General features: G+C 44.5%; 1 protein-coding gene across 1 annotated transcript; it reads left to right on the top strand.

Annotated features, from left to right (window-relative positions):
- The first annotated feature begins 17,180 nt into the window (after positions 1–17,180).
- LOC144601339 (putative G-protein coupled receptor 139) lies at positions 17,181–18,080 on the top strand. The gene has a single exon (XM_078413390.1). It carries the CDS (start codon positions 17,181–17,183, stop codon positions 18,078–18,080), a length of 900 nt encoding a protein of 299 aa, XP_078269516.1.
- Positions 18,081–19,158: the final 1,078 nt, after the last annotated feature.

The following is a 19,158-nucleotide window of genomic DNA, read 5'->3' as shown; positions in this document are numbered from 1 at the left end:
TTCCAAGAGGAAGGATGTAGATCAGTGCATGTTCCTTTAACATAGTGACCTCACCACTACTAACCACTCCCCATTGTCTCTGGTATAATTGTAACTTCCCCACCTCCAGCTCGCTCTCTAGTGCCAGTGATGACCACGGACAGCTAGGGCATAATGTATGTGTAGTGTCATTAATAAACTTATATAGTAAAAGACTCTGCCTACGAGTGGCATCCTTTTACACCATTTGCGTGGCCGTAGAAGTCATTGGCAAAGTGCTGTCATTGACCAAATCGCATCCACCTAAATCCCGTGCAACAGCAATATACGTCGCCCTGATCCGTCAGGAGGAAATAGCCAGTCGTAAGCAGTTTCCATCTCATTTGCTGAGAGAATGTATCCGATTTTCCTGTTTCGGCATTAAAATAGACAAACCCGTTCTTTGAACGCGAGGATGGTCTCTTTGCTTATTAAGCAAAAATAATTTTTATCAACAATTTGAAAAAATACAAACAAACCCATCACCATAATACAAAAAGAAACAATGATTTTAAATATTAAATAGCAATATCCATATCCTCCGCGATGCCCAGCGGTCCCGGTGATCATGGTCCGTTGTGGAATGTCTTGAAGGCGTCAGCAGAAGCCGTCAGCCGTGTAATTGAGATACAACTCCAGTGAATTGCGTTCGCTGCCGTCCCGAGTTCGCGATTGGTCTTATCCTTCAACTTTATTCCTGGAACAATGTGCTGATCAAAATACATTGTCCATCTCACATTGTGCCTGCTTACTGTCGTACTTACTTCTACTCCTCATGTAGACGGGTTTCGAAATATACAAGGGTCTGTGGGAAACAGTAAAGATCTTTACATAGATCACCAGCGGAGTCTATGTCAATGCAAAAACATGTTTTGAGTCAGTTAGTATACTTCCACATCGAAATACCAAGATGTTGAACATTGGGAACAACAGCGTCCGAACAAACTCACACGATGAAAGCAATCCCACTCCCTCTACTCTTTGTCACACCTTATTTCCATGCGAAAAAGTATCCTTTCCTTCCGATTTCTCCAAAATTTCTGCGTTTTGTCCGACTGGCGAACGCTTGTGCGGATCACTGACGGTGGTTTTTTGTTCGAACCTGCTGCATTTCTGCAACAGCGCGTGTCTTATGGCGCAGATGTACAGGGCGGAATCAGACATCATGGTGTCCCGTATCATGAGCTCGGTCATCTTCGCAGTTTTACTGAACGTAGCAGAGAAGCGATCGGCCACGTCCTTGTTCCTTAATATTTTCTTTCCCAGAACCTGGAGCACGTACTGTGGAGAGTGTGCCGGGCGCTGTTTGTACCATTAAACATAAGGGGTTATATCACTGGTTTGCAGAGCGCAGTTTAGTGTGACATTCCTTCCCTCTTCAAACGTAATTTCTGCTTCTTTTTTATCCGCTGTATCTTGATGGCTCGATTCTAAGAGAAAATATTGAAAATGGCATAATCAACGTCATTGCGTAAAGCAGCAGAGGCACTAACCTTCCACTAACAACAATTAGATTACAACATTTATTGGAAGATATGAATTATTACGGGCAAAAAATATCTTACTGAGCAGCAACAAGATAATGAACAGCGGGAGGAGGTGTGCGACAATAATAGGCATAAATCTGTAACTGTTCATCTTTTGAAACACTCTGTCCAGCCGTACAACCAACCAAGACCAACCGGCTGCAGCTGGCTCCCAAAGCCAAAGGCACAACATGTTCACAGAGCGACAGAACCAAAGGCGCGAGATGGGCGGGGCAGTCAGAAGATGACGGTGATCGGATACTGCGTGAGAAGGCGGATTTGCGGTTGCAGGGCGGATATGAGTGGGGCGAAATTCCTATGGCGGGACAACAGAGGGCGAGCATGCCTTATACTCCTTGCCTTGCCTTTCAACCGCACACAGCTGAAGGAAATAACGTAGAAACATAGAAACATAGAAAATAGGTGGAGGAGGCCATTCGGCCCTGCGAGCCAGCACCGCCATTCATTGTGATCATGGCTGATCGTCCCGAATCAATAACCCGTGCCTGCCTTCTCCCCATATCCCTTGATTTCACTAGCCCCTAGAGCTCTACCGAACTCTCTCTGAATCCAGTCATTTCGCTTCCACTGCCCTCTGTGACAGAGAATTCCACAAATTCACAACTCTCTGAGTGAAAAAGTTCCTTCTCACTTCAGTTTTAAATGGCCTCCCCCTTATTCTAAGACTGTGGCCCCTGGTTCTGGACTCGCCCAATATTGGGAACATTTTTCCTGCATCTAGCTTGTCCAGTCCTTTTATAATGTCAATACTCAATAGTCAGTTTATTTGACACATACACATAAATGTGCAGTGAAATGAAAAATTACCCACAGTTCAACAATAAGACCAATAAGAATAATCAATAAAAATGCAATAATACATACAATCTTAAACCAACCAAACAAAAGAAACATCCACTGTCTCCTCCAGTCACCTCCTCACTGTGATGGAAGGCCAGAATGTATTTTTCTCTTCCCCTGCCGTCTTCTCCCGCGGTCAGGCTGTTGGAGTTGCCAGGCCGGGGCGGTCGGGGCGGTCGCGGCTCCCGACATTGAAGCCCCCGCCGGGCGGAGAAAATCCCGCGGCCTGTTTCAGGCAGCGCCGGACGGTGAAAGGTCCGTGGCGGGCCGACCCAAGCCCCGCGATTCGGGGCGGGCGAAGACGCAATCGCACTGCGGGCTTCCAACGTCCAGGCGGCCCGCGCCGAAGCGTCCGGTGACGAGTCGCAGCCGTTCCCGCAACCTCCGAAGGCAGCCAGCGCCGCACGTGGTGAGTCCGGGCCGCGTGCTCTGCGAACCAGAGCCCAGGTGGCCCCAGCCGGAGGCCGCCAGTTCCAGGTGCATGGCCGTTGGCAGGTCGCAGCGCAACGGAGACACGACACAGAACAAAGGTCGCGTCTCCGTTAGGGAGAGACACTTTTACAGTGTCCCGTCCCCCGTCCCCACACATAACACACAACCACAAACACTACATCATATTTAAACTACAATTAAGACCAAAAACAACAAAAAACACAAAAGGCAACGGACCGCAGGCAAGCCGCAGCTGCGAGTGCAGCGCTGGCTCCTCCTGTTGTTGCAAGGTGTGATAAGGTATGCAATATGTTTCTATAAAATCCCCACTCATCCTTCTAAACTCAAGTGAATACATGACCTGATGTAAGTAGTTTCAATAGGGATTTCTGAGAAAATGTATCTGAAATTCATGTTTCTATGCAGAAATCCACAAACAGTGGATCGGTGATCGTGATCTCATATCGATACTCTCTGAAGCGCCAGTAGACAGCCTCATTTCCTACTATCATAGAAACATAGAAAATATGTGCAGAAGGAGGCCATTCTGCCCTTCGAGCCAGCACCGCCATTCATTGTGATCATGGCCGATCGTCCCCAACCAATATCCCGTGCCTGCCTTCTCCCCATATCATTTGATTCCACTAGCCCCTAGAGCACTATCTAACTCTCTCTAAAATCCATCCAGTGATTTGGCTTCCACTACCATCTGTGGAAGAGAATTCCACAAATTCACAACTCCCTGGGTGAAAACGTTTTTTCCCACCTCAGTTTTAAATGGCCTCCCCTTTATTGTAAAACTGTGGCCCCTGTTTCTGGACTCGCCCAACATTGGGAACATTTTTCCGGCATCTAACTTGTCCAGTCCTTTTATAATTTTACATGTTTCTATAAGATCCCCACTCATCCTTCTAAACTCCGGTGAATACAAGCCTAGTCTTTTCAATCTTTCCTCATATGATAGTTCCGCCATCCCAGGGATTAATTTCGTGAACCTACACTGCACTGCCTCAAATACAAGGATGTCCTTCCTCAAATTAGGAGACCAAAACTGTACACAATACCCCAGATGTGGTCTTACCAGGGCCCTATACAACTGCAGAAGAACCTTTTTACTCTATACTGAAATCCTCTCGTTATGAAGGCCAACATGCCGTTAGCTTTCGTCACTGACTGCTTTACCTGCATGCCAACTCTGAGTGACTAGTGTACAAGGATATTCTTGCTATTGAGGGCGTGCAGCGTAGGTTTACTAGGTTAATTCCCGGAATGGCGGGACTGTCATATGTTGAAAGACTGGAGCGACTAGGCTTGTATACATTGGAATTTAGAAGGATGAGAGGAGTTCTTATCGAAATGTATAAGATTATTAAGGGGTTGTACACGTTGTAGGCAGTAAACATGTTCCCAATGTTGGGGGACTCCAGAACAAGGGGCCACAGTTTAAGAATAAGAGGTAGGCCATTTAGAACTGAGATGAGGAAAAACTTTTTCAGTCCGAGAGTTCTGAATCTGTGGAATTGTCTGCCTCAGAAGGCAGTGGAGGCCAATTCTCTGAATGCATTCAAGAGAGAGCTGGATAGAGCTCTCAAGGATAGCTGAGTCAGGGGGTATGGGGAGAAGGAACGGGGTACTGATTGAGTATGATCAGCCATGATCACATTGAATGGCGGTGCTGGCTCGAAGGGCCGAATGGCCTCCTCCTGCACCACTGTCTATTGTCTATTGTCTATTGCACAAGGACACCCACGTCTCGCTGCACATCCCCCTTACCTAACCTGACACCATTGAGATAATGATCTGCCTACTTGTTTTTCCCGCCAAAGTGGATAACCTCACATTTATCTGTATTATACTGCATCTGCCACGCATCTGCCCACTCACTCAACCAGTCCAGGTCACCTTGCAACCTTCTAACATCCTCGTCAGAGTTCACACTGCCACCCAGCTTTGTGTCATTCGCAAACATGCTAGTTTTGCTTCTAATTCCCTCTTCCAAATCATTAATGTATATGGTAAACAGTTGAGGCCCCAACACCGAGGCACTCCACTCGCCGCTGCCTGCCATTCTGTAAAGGAGCCGTTTACTCCTACTCTTTGCTTCCTGTCTGCCAACCAATGTCATGCCAACACCCTACACCCAATACCATGTGCTTTACTTTTACTCAACAATCTCCCGTGGGGGACCTGATCAAATGCTTTCTGATTAAACCATGTTTAATTTAGTTTTGGAAAAAAAAACTGCAGATGCTGGTTTAATTCGAAGGAAGACACAAAATGCTGGAGTAATTCAGCGAGTCGGACAGCATCTCTGGAGAGAAGGATGGGTGTTCAGACAATTCCTGCTTTCCCTCTCCACCACTCCCCCTTCCCAGTTCCCCCACTAGTCTTCCTGTCTCCGACTACATCTTATTTTGTTCCGCCCCTTTCCCTGACATCAGTCTGGTCTCGACCCGAAACGTCACACATACCTTCTCTCCAGAGATGCTGCCTGACCCGCTGAGTTACTCCAGCATTTTGTGCCTACCTTTAGTTTAGTTTACTTTACTTTACTTTACTTTACTTTACTTTACTTTACTTTACTTTACTTTACTTTACTTTACTTTACTTTACTTTACTTTACTTTACTTTACTTTACTTTACTTTACTTTACTTTATTTTACTTTACTTTACTTTACTTTAGTTTCGAGATACGGCGTTTAGAGATAGTTTAGTTTAGAGATACAGGCCCTTCGGACCACCGAGTCCACGTCGACCAGCGACCCAACACGCACTAGGTACCATTTTACAATTATGCCAAGCCAATTAACCTACAACTCTGTACGTCCTTAGAGTGTGGGAGGAAACTAAAGCTCCCAGAGAAAACCCACACAGGTCACGGAGAACGTACAAACTTCGTGCAACAGCATACGTAGCCAGGATCGAACCCGGATCTATGGTGCTGTATAGCAGCAACTCAACCGCTGCGCCAGAGTGTCGCCCATGCACTCGTCCAACGACTTGCCATCGCTGTTCTTGTGTGGTCATAATTGATCGTATCTTCCAAGTGTATTCGTGGAGCACCCAGCGCATTATCCTTCTAAAATGTCGCCACTTCGCTGCCGTGCTTACTTTCAGTCCTTCAGGCAGACGGGTATCTAAAATACAGGAGTCCGTGTTTGAGAGTAAAGAAGTTTAATAAATATGACCAAGCGAATGGAATTTTGAGGCGCTTAGATTTTTCCAAAATCTGAACATCTCCGTGTTGGTCAACAGACTAAACTGTTCGAACATATTCACATTGGAAAACAACCCGACTTTCCCAAATTTTGTTGCACTTTATCTCCAGGCAAACAAGGGGGCGGCAGAGTAGCACAGCGGTAGAGTTGCTGCCTTGCAGTGTTCGATCCTGACCACCGGTACTGTCTGTACGGGGTTTGTACTTTCTCCTTGTGATCGCATGTGGTTTAATTCGAAGGAAGACCAGTTACTCTGACATCAGTGGTGGGGAAGATGCTGGAGTTAATTATAAAAGACGAAATTGCTGAGCATTTGGATAGCGGTAACAGGATCATTCCGAGTCAGCATGGATTTACGAAGGGGAATCATGCTTGACAAATCTACTGGAATTTTTGAGGATGTAACTAGGAAAATTGACAGGGGAGAGTCAGTGGATGTGGTGTACCTCGACTTTCAGAAAGCCTTCGACAAGGAGATTAGTGGGCAAAATTAGAGCACATGGTATTGGGGGTAGGGAACTGACATGGATAGAAAATTGGTTGACAGACAGAAAGCAAAGAGTGGGGATAAATGGGTCCCTTTCGGAATGGCACGCAGTGACCGGTGGGGTACCGCAAGGTTCGGTGCTGAGACCCCAGCTATTTACGATATACATTAATGACTTGGATGAAGGGATTAAAAGTACCATTAGCAAATTTGCAGATGATACTAAGCTGGGGGGTAGTGTGAATTGTGAGGAAGATGCAATAAGGCTGCAGGGTGACTTGGACAGGTTGTGTGAGTGGGCGGATACATGGCAGATGCAGTTTAATGTAGATACGTGTGAGGTTATTCACTATGGAAGTAAGAATAGAAAGGCAGATTATTATCTGAATGGTGTCAAGTTAGGAAGAGAGGATGTTCAACGAGATCTGGGTGTCCTAGTGCATCAGTCACTGAAGGGAAGCATGCAGGTACAGCAGGCACTGAAGAAAGACAATATCTATTATTGGAGCATATTGGTGAGTATAGGATCAAAGAGGTCCTTCTACAGTTGTACCGAGCCCTGGTGAGACCGCACCTGGAGTACTGTGTGCAGTTTTGGTCTCCAAATTTGAGGAAGGATATTCTTGCTATTGAGGGCGTGCACCGTAGGTTTACTAGGTTAATTCCCGGAATGGCGGGACTGTCGTATGTTGAAAGGCTGGAGCAATTAGGCTTGTATACACTGGAATTTAGAAGGAGGAGGGGGGATCTTATTGAAACATATAAGATAATTAGGGGATTGGACACAGTAGAGGCAGGAAACATGTTCCCAATGTTGGGGGATGAAGTGTGCGGTAATGTGCGCGTGCGCGGTAATGTGCGCGTGTGCGGTAATGTGCGCATGCGCGGGAATGTGCGCGTGTGCGGTAATGTGCGCATGCGCGGGGATGTGCGCATGCGCAGGGTTCCCAGGCGGCGAGGCCTGTAGAATCAGTGATAATTACCAGGCGTTTCGAAGAGATGTATTAATGAAATGAGTTACTTAAAGCTTAAATAAAGTTTAAGTAAATCGGAATTCTCGTTTATCTCACGACAATTTAAGTAACTCAGTTAACTCAATATCAGAAGTTAAGCAGTGTGACGTCGAGATGGAGAAACTATTGAAACCACAATGCTTGGATCTGGATCCCAACTCACCTACTGCAGCAAAGGTATGGAGGCACTGGCTTCATACACTAAATAACTTTTTTGATGAGTGTGGCGACAATGCACCAGATAAATTCAGGACATTAATAAGCTCTGTCTCTTATGATGTATATGATTACATAGGGGAATGTACAACTTATGATTCTGCTATTGATGTTCTAAGCAGACTCTTCGTCAAGACACCCAATGTAATATTTGCTCGACACCTCCTTGCTACTCGTAAACAAAAACCTGGTGAGTCACTTGATGAGTTTTTACAAGAACTTCAAAGACTTAGTAAGCAGTTACTAAGCAGTTACAGCTGATCAATATCAACAGGAACTTATTCGAGACTCGTTTATCAATGGTTTGGCATCACCTTTAATACGACAGAGACTATTAGAAAACAAAACCTTGGATTTACAGTTAGCTTACAATCAAGCTTACTCATTAGACTTGGCTCAGAGAAATTCAGACGCTTATGGCTCATCTAATGTGTATTCTGCTGCAACTACTACGAAAGAATCTCACCCAAGTACTAGTATGGAGCAAGCTGAAACATTTCCTACTGATAAATGTGCCCTTGCTGCAGCATATACTTATCCAAAAAGGAAGTGTTACTTTTGCGGGGGTAATATCCATAATAGAGAGAGATGTCCTGCTCGAGAGGCAACTTGTAATAGTTGTGGCAAGAAGGGACATTATTCTAGAGTATGCAAGTCCAAAGCAACTCCTAAGAGTGTGACGGCTGCCATGTTTGTGCCTTCTTTATGTGCAATTACAGCTGCATTTCCTCAGGGCTTGTCTCATGCAGTTACAATGGTATCTATCAATGGCCATACACTTAATGTACTACTTGATTCTGGCAGTTCAGAAAGTTTTATAAGTGAACAAGTTGTGTCTCGACTAAATCTAACTATTATACCTTCAAATAGAGAAATCTCGATGGCTCTGACATCTCTCAATACTCAAATTATTGGATCTTGTATTGTTGACTTTATTCTGAACAAAGCTAGTTATAAATCTGTGTGTCTTGGTATTTTGGAAAATTTGTGTAGCGATATAATTCTAGGTCAGGATTTTCAGAAACAGCACAGATCACTTCAAATAATGTATGAAGGAACAATGCCTGATCTTGTATTGTCAAAGCCACCAGTATTGTGTGTTTTTTCTGCTGCATCTGTTGAATGTCCATCATTATTCGCTAATTTATCCTCTAAGTGCAAGCCAATTGCTACAAAATCAAGACACTTTAGTAAGGATGACAAAAACTTGATCAACACAGAGGTAACTAATCTTTTACGAGAAGGTATCATAGAGCCCAGCTCTTCCCCTTGGAGGGCACAAGTTGTCGTGGTTAAGGATCCCTTGGAGAGACATAGAAAGAGACTCTGCATTCATTACTCTCAAACTATAAACCAGTTCACGGAGCTTGATGCATACCCATTACCTCGTATGGATGATATTATCAATACATTAGCTAAGTATAAGGTATTCTCTACTTTTGACCTAAAAAGTGCTTACTACCAAATCCCTTTGAAAAAATCAGGCAAGAAATACACTGCGTTTGAAGCAAATGGAAAATTATATCACTACTGCAGAGTTCCTTTTGGTGTAACTAATGGTGTGGCAGTTTTTCAGAGAGAGATGGACAAACTTGTTGAACTGGAAAACCTTAGAGATACTTTCCCTTATCTTGATAATATAACTATTGCAGGACAAGACCAAGCTGAACATGACAAAAATGTGCAACGGTTTTTAAAAGTTGTACATTCTAAAAATCTAACATTAAATGAGGCTAAGTCAATAATGTCAGTGCCATCAATTAATATTCTTGGTTATTGGGTTGGAAATGATACGATCAAGCCTGATCCAGAGAGACTCCGCCCACTCCAAGAGATACCTGTTCCAGCTACATTAAACTCTTTACGAAGGGTTCTTGGCATGTTTGCATATTACGCAAAATGGATACCGAATTTCTCTGACAAAATTCAACCTTTGATTAGAGCAAAATCTTTCCCCCTTGACTCTACAGCAATTGGTGCCTTTACTTCTTTAAAGAAACAATTAGAATCTGCGACATTACACGCCATCGATGAGGATCTCCCCTTTGTTGTTGAATGTGATGCCTCTGATTTAGCAGTATCAGCAACATTAAATCAAGGAGGACGACCAGTGGCTTTCATGTCTCGTACTCTCCACGGTAGTGAATTGCATTACCCACCCGTTGAAAAGGAAGCTACTGCAATTATTGAAGCAGTGAGGAAATGGAGTCATTTCCTTGCTCGCCGGCACTTCACTTTGATAACAGATCAGCGTTCAGTAGCTTTTATGCTAGATAATCGGAAGCGAACGAAGATTAAAAACAGTAAAATTCATGGATGGAGGATTGAATTATCTGCTTATAGTTATTCAATTGAGTACCGCCCTGGTAAGGATAATGTTGCTCCGGATACCTTAACTCGAGCATTTTGTGCCTCTGTTCATTCTTCTGCACTCACTGATCTTTACAATGGGCTGTGTCATCCTGGAGTCACTCGTATGTTACACTATGTTCGTTCCAAAAACTTACCTTTCTCTACAGAAGATGTGAAGATGACGTGTGCTTCGTGTAGAATCTGTGCTGAATTAAAACCAAGGTTCTTCCGTCCTCAAGAAGGAAGATTGATCAAAGCTACTCAACCTATGGAACGTTTGAGTATTGACTTCAAAGGGCCTTTACCATCCTCCTCTCAAAATGTTTATATACTTACCATAATTGATGAATATTCGAGGTTTGCATTTGCTTTTCCTTGTCGAAATATGTCAGCTGCTACGGTTATCAAATGTTTAGATCAACTGTTTTCATTCTGTGGATTTCCAAGTTACATACATTCTGATAGGTGCGCCTCATTCATGTCGAAAGATTTAAAGGACCACCTTTCTAATAGAGGAATTGCAACAAGTAAAACAACACCATATCATCCTATTGGAAATGGTCAGGTTGAGAGGTATAACGGAATCATTTGGAAAGCAGTGAAACTGGCTTTAAAGTCAAATGACTTACCAGATCAGCAGTGGGAATGTGTTCTACCAGATGCATTACACTCCATCAGATCTCTACTGTCAACCGCTACCAATACTACTCCACATGAGCGGTTCTTTAACTTCAAACGGCGTTCTTCTAGTGGTACTTCTCTGCCATCATGGTTGACTAGCCCTGGGACTGTGCTGCTTCGTCGGTATGTCCGATCAAATAAGAATGAGCCCCTTGTTGATGAAGTTGAACTGACTGATGTCAACCCTTCTTATGCAACTATCAAGTATCAGGATGGACGTCAGTCAACTGTCTCACTTCGTGACCTTGCACCATGTCCATCTTCTCCATCAGCTCCATCACTCCTTGATAATCGAGAACTTCCTTCAACACTCCCATCATCTCCTATGAAAACTTCTACAAGTAATTCTAAAATTGAAAATGTAAATAACAATATGAGTGAAGTTGATGACCAAGCAACATATGTACCACCAGCTATGGAAACACCATTATCTCCTGATGCTCCAGTGCTGCGACGGTCATCAAGACCTACTAAACCTCCTGACCGTCTCACTTATAAATAGGAGGGGAGAATGAAGTGTGCGGTAATGTGCGCGTGCGCGGTAATGTGCGCTTGTGCGGTAATGTGCGCATGCGCGGGAATGTGCGCGTGTGCGGGAGTGTGCGCGTGTGCGGTAATGTGCGCATGCGCGGGAATGTGCGCATGCGCAGGATTCCCAGGCGGCGAGGCCTGTGGAATCAGTGATAATTTCCAGGCGTTTCGAAGAGATGTATTAATGAAATGAGTTACTTAAAGCTTAAATAAAGTTTAAGTAAATCGGAATTCTCGTTTATCTCACGACAGGGGAGTCCAGAACAAGGGGCCACAGTTTAAGAATAAGGGGTAGGCCATTTAGAACGGAGATGAGGAAGAACTTTTTCAGTCAGAGAGTGGTGAAGGTGTGGAATTCTCTGCCTCAGAAGGCAGTGGAGGCCAGTTCGTTGGATGCTTTCAATAGAGAGCTGGATAGAGCTCTTAAGGATAGCGGAGTGAGGGGGTATGGGGAGAAGGCAGGAACGGGGTACTGATTGAGTGTGATCAGCCATGATCGCATTGAATGGCGGTGCTGGCTCGAAGGGCTGAATGGCCTACTCCTGCACCTATTGTCTATTGTCTATTGTCTATTGTCTATTGTCTATTGTTTTCTCCGGGTGCTTTCGTTACCTCCCACACACAAAAGACTTAGAAGGTTTTAGATTAATGGGCTTCGGTAAACATTGTAAATTGGTATGGTATGTATTTATTTGTCACATGTACCGTGGTACAGTGAAATTGATTTTTATAAACAGTTCAGAACACGTATCAATTTTCATAAGCACTTAGATACATATCAGATAAGCATCTCAGATACAGTCCAAGCATAAAGCAGTCTTACATTGAGCGCCATTTTCAAGTTCTCGTAGTTGTAATTGATCCCTGGTGCCTTGAATAGTGTCCCCGTGTGGGATGACCGCTGGTCCGCGGGGAATTGGTGGACTTAAGGGCCCGTTTTCGCGTAGCACCTCTAAAGTCTAAAATCTAAAGTCTAAAAGTATTCGTAACAAGAGGAGTTGAGTATAGGAGTAAAGAGGTCCTTCTACAGTTGTACCGGGCCCTGGTGAGACCGCACCTCGAGTACTGTGTGCAGTTTTGGTCTCCAAATTTGAGGAAGGATATTCTTGCTATGGAGGGCGTGCAGCGTAGGTTCACTAGGTTAATTCCCGGAATGGCGGGACTGTCGTATGTTGAAAGGCTGGAGCGATTGGGCTTGTATACACTGGAATTTAGAAGGATGAGGGGGGATCTTATTGAAACATATAAGATAATTAGGGGATTGGACACATTAGAGGCAGATAACATGTTCCCAATGATGGGAGAGTCCAGAACAAGGGGCCACAGTTTAAGAATAAGGGGTAGGCCATTTAGAACGGAGATGAGGAAGAACTTTTTCAGTCAGAGGGTGGTGAAGTTGTGGAATTCTCTGCCTCAGAAGGCAGTGGAGGCCAGTTCGTTGGATGCTTTCAAGAGAGAGCTGGATAGAGCTCTTAAGGATAGCGGAGTGAGGGGATATGGGGAGAAGGCAGGAACGGGGTACTGATTGAGAGTGATCAGCCATGATCGCATTGAATGGCGGTGCTGGCTCGAAGGGCTGAATGGCCTACTCCTGCACCTATTGTCTATTGTCTATTGTCTATTGTCTATTCTTTATTGAGGCAGCCTGTCCGTTTCATGAGTAAGAGCGCCCTCTGGCGATCGATTACGACGAACACCGAAGGTGGGTTTTTGTTCGAACCCCTTCCACTTTTGCACCAGTGTGTATCGCATGGCACAGATGTACAGGGCGGAATCGGAGAAAATGCCGTCACGGATCACCAACTCGCCTATCTTTCCAGTATTATTGAATGTTGCTGAGTATCGATTTGTGATACCTTTCGCCCTGTATACGTTCTGTCCTATAACCTGAATCAGATACTGCGGAAAATGTCCAGGGCGCTGTATGTACCAGTAAACATATGGGAGTGTATCACTGGTTTTCAATAGGCACATGAGTGTTACATCCATTCCCTCTTCAAACGTGGTTGCTGCTTCGGTCTGCTCCACCGTATATTGATGGCTCCAGTCTAAGAGAAAATAATCAAATTGTCAGAATCATTATCATTGTTTGAAGCGGCATCGGCATTTCCGATACATCGACAGAAATCAAGTGACAACATTGGTGGAAAGACAGGGTTTTTACTGGGTGAAAATCCTTACTGAGAAGTGACATGATAACGAAGATCGGGAGGCGGTGTTCACACATAATGGGTACGGTTCTGTAACTAAACTGTCTTTGAAACACACTGTCAGATCAATTATCCTAACTGTAGAACAAGCTAACCCAACCAGCGACCGGCTGCAGTTAGCTCGCAAAGATGAATGCAAGCAATGCTGCCAATGCGAATGAACCAAACGCGAGGTGGGCGGGGCGGTCACAAAATGCAACGGATTGGACAATGCGTTAAAAGGCAGAAATCGCGTCGGTATCCTCGCTGAACTTTGTGATGGAGTACGGTGGGAATTAATTTAGATGGTTAAGAGAGTCCGTGGACAAACTGTTCGCATCCCTGCAGTAACTGATTGCAAGCGCACAGCACCGGAGCAGAAAGATTCTCTTCTTCGAGAAACCATATTGTTAATAGGTAGACACAAAATGCTGGAGTAACTCAGCGGGTCAGGCAGCATCACGAGAGAGAAGGAATGGGTGACGTTTCGGTTCGAGACCCTTCTTCAGAAGACCCTTCTTCAGAAGATGCTGCCTGATCCGCTGAATTATTCCAGCATTTTGTGTCGACCTTCGATTTTAACCAGCATCTGCAGTTTTTTTCCTACACATTCCTAACCATATTGGTCAAAATTACTGTAACTATTTAATCATCTTGGGACCAGATTTGTGGCTCTAATGGACACGTGTTTTGACAATGAAATCCCTAAGCTTTCTTACTCGAATTCTCCACATATTTCAGTGGCATGAGAATTAACCCAGTTTCTAGATATGTTAACAGCGTATGTGTTTTGGTTTACTGAGTGAGGTTTATGTCCTCCAATTGGCAGAAGTCTGCAGTTAAATGTTGACCAATTCCAACAGAGGGCAGCAAACCTCATATTCGCAATGACGTGCATATCTGGCATTCATTGTAAGAGGGCGGAAGAAGTGTACCGGGACGTTTAGTGAAGCTGGTAGTTTACATTTTAGATTAATTGCGTGTTGCCTTAATAAGGGCTATTAGGTCCAACGAGAGTTTGGAAATCTTGGATTGTGTTCTCTGGATAGCTAGAGAGGTTGAGAGGAGACCTGATGGACGTACAAGTGAAATTATGACAGGCATAAACAACGCAGACAATAGGGACCCTTTTCTCAAGTTGAAATGTCACAACCCAGAGCGCTTAGCTTAGGGTAAAATAATAACGGAGAAGGGCGTGGCAAAGTATTTTTTACCAGAAAGAGATTCGGCCCTGAAACGTGCTACGAGGTTTGGGGTTGGGGAAAGATGATGTCGTTTAAGTGGCATTTGGAATGGCACATTGATATGCAGGGAAAGGCGGGATACGGATCACGTGCACGCAGAGGAAGTTAGTTTAATTTGGTGTTTAGTGCGACATATACTTCGTGGGCCAAAGGGCCTGCACCGGTGGTGCTGTACTGTTCTACGTCCTTATATTTAGCGTGGATAAAAATGCCAACGTAATGGGTCTTCCGCCATTATTGGACGATTATGAAGAATTACTAATGGGAAATGTTACCCTAATGTAGAGCAGCAGTGAATATTCCTTAGATTCTCCATGCGAGCAAATGCCCTCGTTCATAATGCCTGGAGGACAGATTACTTCTCATTTAAGCGTTTACATTTGAGGACGCAACAAAAATAAACACACACACACACACACACACACACACACACACACACACACACACACACACACACACACACACACACACACACACACAAACATACACACAAACACACACACACACACACACACACACACGTGTGCGCGCACAGGCACGCACGCACACACACGCGCGCGCACACACACACACACATACACACACACATAGATACATACACCCAGACACACACACACACACAAACACACACACACACGCACACACGCACGCACGCACTCACACACACACTCACACACATTGGTGATATTGCACATTTGGCATTTGGACTCGGCAGCTAAACATCGGTTGTGATCTGGCGTACCATTCACTCCCAGAGCAATCAATCCGTCCGTTTCCCTATGTCCCAATTAATTAAAATAAAACTTCACAAACTTATGGAATATGGCACGTCGCAGCAATACCGAATATAGACACAAAATGCTGGAGGTAACACCTCGACGGCACGCCCTCGTCGACACTAGCGTCGTCGGGCAGATAGTGTTTTCTACCGGGTGGGATCGCGCGGGCTCGAAACGTTCGTGGGGTTATGGCATAATTCTGGTTCATGTCATTCGAACCAAATACCTAAATTATTCGGAAATGGATACAAAACGCTGGAGTACCTCAGCGGAACAGGCAGCATCTATTCAGTTTTCAGACTAACATTTATTCGATTCGTTCTGTTGGTAACAAAAACAGGCATCGCAATATCCTCTTCTTTGACTGCCGTCGTTGCCGCCAGCGCTGCCTACACCGTCTTCGTGCTTTAAACGAATTTTCTGTATCATACGTCGCATGTCTATGCAGGATGGAACTGCAGATGCTACTTTAAATCGAAAACTGACACAAAAAGCTAGAGTAATCTGCCGGTCAGGCAGCATTTCTGGAGAAAGGGAACATGCGACTTTTCCGGTCGCGACCCTTCTTCACATTTTTGAAATAACTTAGTTTGTATTTTTTTTAAATTCAGTAAAGGAGCTTACTTATGTTCAATTTCCTGTAAGATGTTAAACTGAAGCCGCTTCTTCGCGTCGAGAATCCAATGGGTTCATTATATACTAAGCGGGATAATTCTCTCTGGCAAAGTCAACCTCTCCCCACAAAAAAACCGGAAAGTAACATAATCGGTATCTGTATTTGAGTTCAGTGTACTGTCACATGTACCGAGATAAAGGGAAAACCTTTATTCGTGTTGCACGAGATGCAGGCAACTAATATCATTGAAGTGTACAATAATCAGTGCACAAGAGGGAAAAATAGCAGAGTGCAGAATATAGTGTCGTAAGGACAGAGAAAATGCAGATAGGAAAGTGTCAGGATGGAAATGGAGAACGCTTCAATGTTCGGTGCTGTTGGTGAGATCTCGGTGAACGAGACAGGCTTCCACTTCTACCCTCCTCGGTCTCAAATTTGTATAAGGAACCTGTTGTACTGTCGGAATATATATTTTATGAATGAAGTTTGCCTAAGTTGTTATCTTGTGCCTCGATAGGTCATGGCAAATTGAGGCAACTATTAGGTCGGTCTATTATCACCAGAGCATTTTATTCATTTTTGTCATTGGTTACCTTGGTCAGGTTCCACTGTTTGCTTTCGAATGTATGCATTTCCCCACTTTATTACTCTTTCCAGGCTTTTTTCCCCATTTCTTCCGTTCCAAACCATGACCATTCAAAATCAAAGTATAGTAAGTCACGCTATGTGGTAAGTTTTCCATTCGGTGTGGTCATTTTAACTGATAAACGGATCAGGCAGCGTCTCTGGAGGACGTGGAGAGGCGAACGTTACGTGCCGGGACTCTCCTTTCATCTGATTGCAGGGGGGATACAACGGTGGAAAAGAGACGAGGGAGCACATAGCCTCCCAAGAATTATTTTCAACCACAGTAAATTTCACCAGGACTGAATCTGTTTCTATGTTCCACTAAACTGGCGACGCGGACATAATTATGATGAATAACTCCATCCTATTTCTCTTTGTTTAACAGCCAATATGGCGACGATTGTGATTCTCTCACAGGGAAGATGCGGCCTTTCCAAATGCATCACTCGCTACCTGGTGGTCATGGCGGTGTCGGATCTCTTTGTCATTATCGCAGCTGTGATATTGAGCCGGCTCAGGCCTATTTATTTCCCGCTTAGTTTCCTGGCAACAAATCCGGCCTGCAGTGTCGTTATTGCAGTCAGCTGGGCTTGCAAGGATACTTCCGTCTGGTTCACTGTCGCGTTCACCTTCGATCGGTTCATCGCTATTTGCTGCCAGCGACTGAAGCACGGTTACTGTACGGAGAAAACGGCGGCTGTGGTTATTGGAGTAGTCTGCACGCTTGTCTGTTTCAAAAACATACCTCTTTACTTTGTTTATGAGCCCGTGTATGTTATTGATAATGTGCCCTGGTTCTGCACCATAAAAGAAATCTATTATACTTTAACATCCTGGCGGGTTTATGACTGGCTGCATCGTATATTAAATCCGTGTCTCCCTTTCCTTCTGATTATGCTGCTCAATGCACTGACTGTCAGACACATCCTGGCGGCCAGTGGAGCCCGCAAGAGGCTCCGGGCCCAGAACAATGGAGACAAACAGAGAGACCCGGAGATGGAGAGCAGGAGGAAGTCCATCGTTTTACTCTTCGTCATATCTGGTACTTTCATGCTGCTGCGCCTAACGTTTGTTGTCAATTTTCTGTTTGTGCAGTTTTCAAGCAATAACTATGCCAACAGTTCCAATTCCACTGACCCGAGGTTTATTCTTCAAGAAGGCGGATACATGCTGGAGCTTCTCAGTTCCTGCACCAACTCATGCATTTATGCGGGGACGCAGACTAAATTCAGAGAGCAGTTGAAAAATGCGGTCACATACCCCTTCAAGCTGATTAACAAAATCAAGTAAGGGGCAAGACCATCAATGCCCGCCTCTGCATATCATTGTAATTGTAAAAATAAAGACAAATAAAGTTTACTTCCATGTAACCGTTTGCAGGCTACTCATTCAAATACGATATTCCGCTGCAGGTTAATGTGTGCTGTCTGCATTAAGCCTGTGGATGATTTTGCCCTGTGGCAATAATATTGGGTACGAAATAAGCGTTAGACGCTGACAGCGCAAAGTTCCAAAATAAAATCGTCTTAGATTTCAGATTGTTCTGTGTGTTATTTGAGTATTATTCGTAAGAAACCATCTGCTGTCCATAACTAAGTTCCCTGAATTGACTGGTTCCCTGACTCGGAGGGAAACCAAGATTCCGTCAGCCATGATCACATTGAATGGCGGTGCTGGCTCGAAGGGCCGAATGGCCTTCTTCTGCACCTATTTTCTATTGTCTATTGTCTATTGTCGTGTTGCTCGCGCTTGAGTCGGGTGTTAAGATAACCGTGGCAAGGCGGTAGGCATCCCCGTTGGCGAGGTTCATTGGTCCAGGCTATGCTGACATGGATCCGGTGAACAGCATTGAGCCAGCGCTGGACGTTGACATCCGCGCCATCGCAAAGGCTCGCGTCAGGCAGAAACCCAGCATTAAGTGCAAGGCATTGATAATTTGGTTTGTAGAACGGGCGGGATGCACTCAATATCCTCTTCATCAGCGTGACTGGGTTATGCAGATTTATGCTCGTCGGAACGAAAAAGTGAACTGCCTCTTTTTTAAATAATGTCCAGCGGTGTTGTGAAATAATTAATATCAATGTAACTAATTTTCATTACGTCGCTCTTCTAAAATTTTGACAACTTTATCGTGTCAATACCAAAAATGTTTGTAAATACAGTACTCTGTCAGGACGTTGATAGAATTGTATATCCAAAAGTAAACTGAACTTAGACTGAATGATAAACGTGGCCGAGCCTCGAATTCAGTGCACACAGCGGAATCAATGCACGTGCCTTAGCCTCCCCTGCCCCTCAATTCCCGTAGGCCAGGCATGGGAAAAAGGACTGGAAAGTGATTTGACCCGAGGGACTTGTAAAAACCTAT

The sequence above is a fragment of the Rhinoraja longicauda genome, chromosome 16 (genome assembly GCF_053455715.1).
Source record: "Rhinoraja longicauda isolate Sanriku21f chromosome 16, sRhiLon1.1, whole genome shotgun sequence".
Classification (NCBI taxonomy): domain Eukaryota; kingdom Metazoa; phylum Chordata; class Chondrichthyes; order Rajiformes; family Arhynchobatidae; genus Rhinoraja; species Rhinoraja longicauda.
The sequence above is the reverse complement of the archived record's forward strand: the minus strand, read 5'-3'. Positions and strand labels throughout refer to the sequence as shown.

What these genes read in the sequence shown, in the direction of transcription:
- LOC144601339 (XM_078413390.1), top strand. Translation starts at nt 17,181, where the DNA reads ATGGCGACGATTGTGATTCTCTCACAGGGAAGATGCGGCCTTTCCAAA.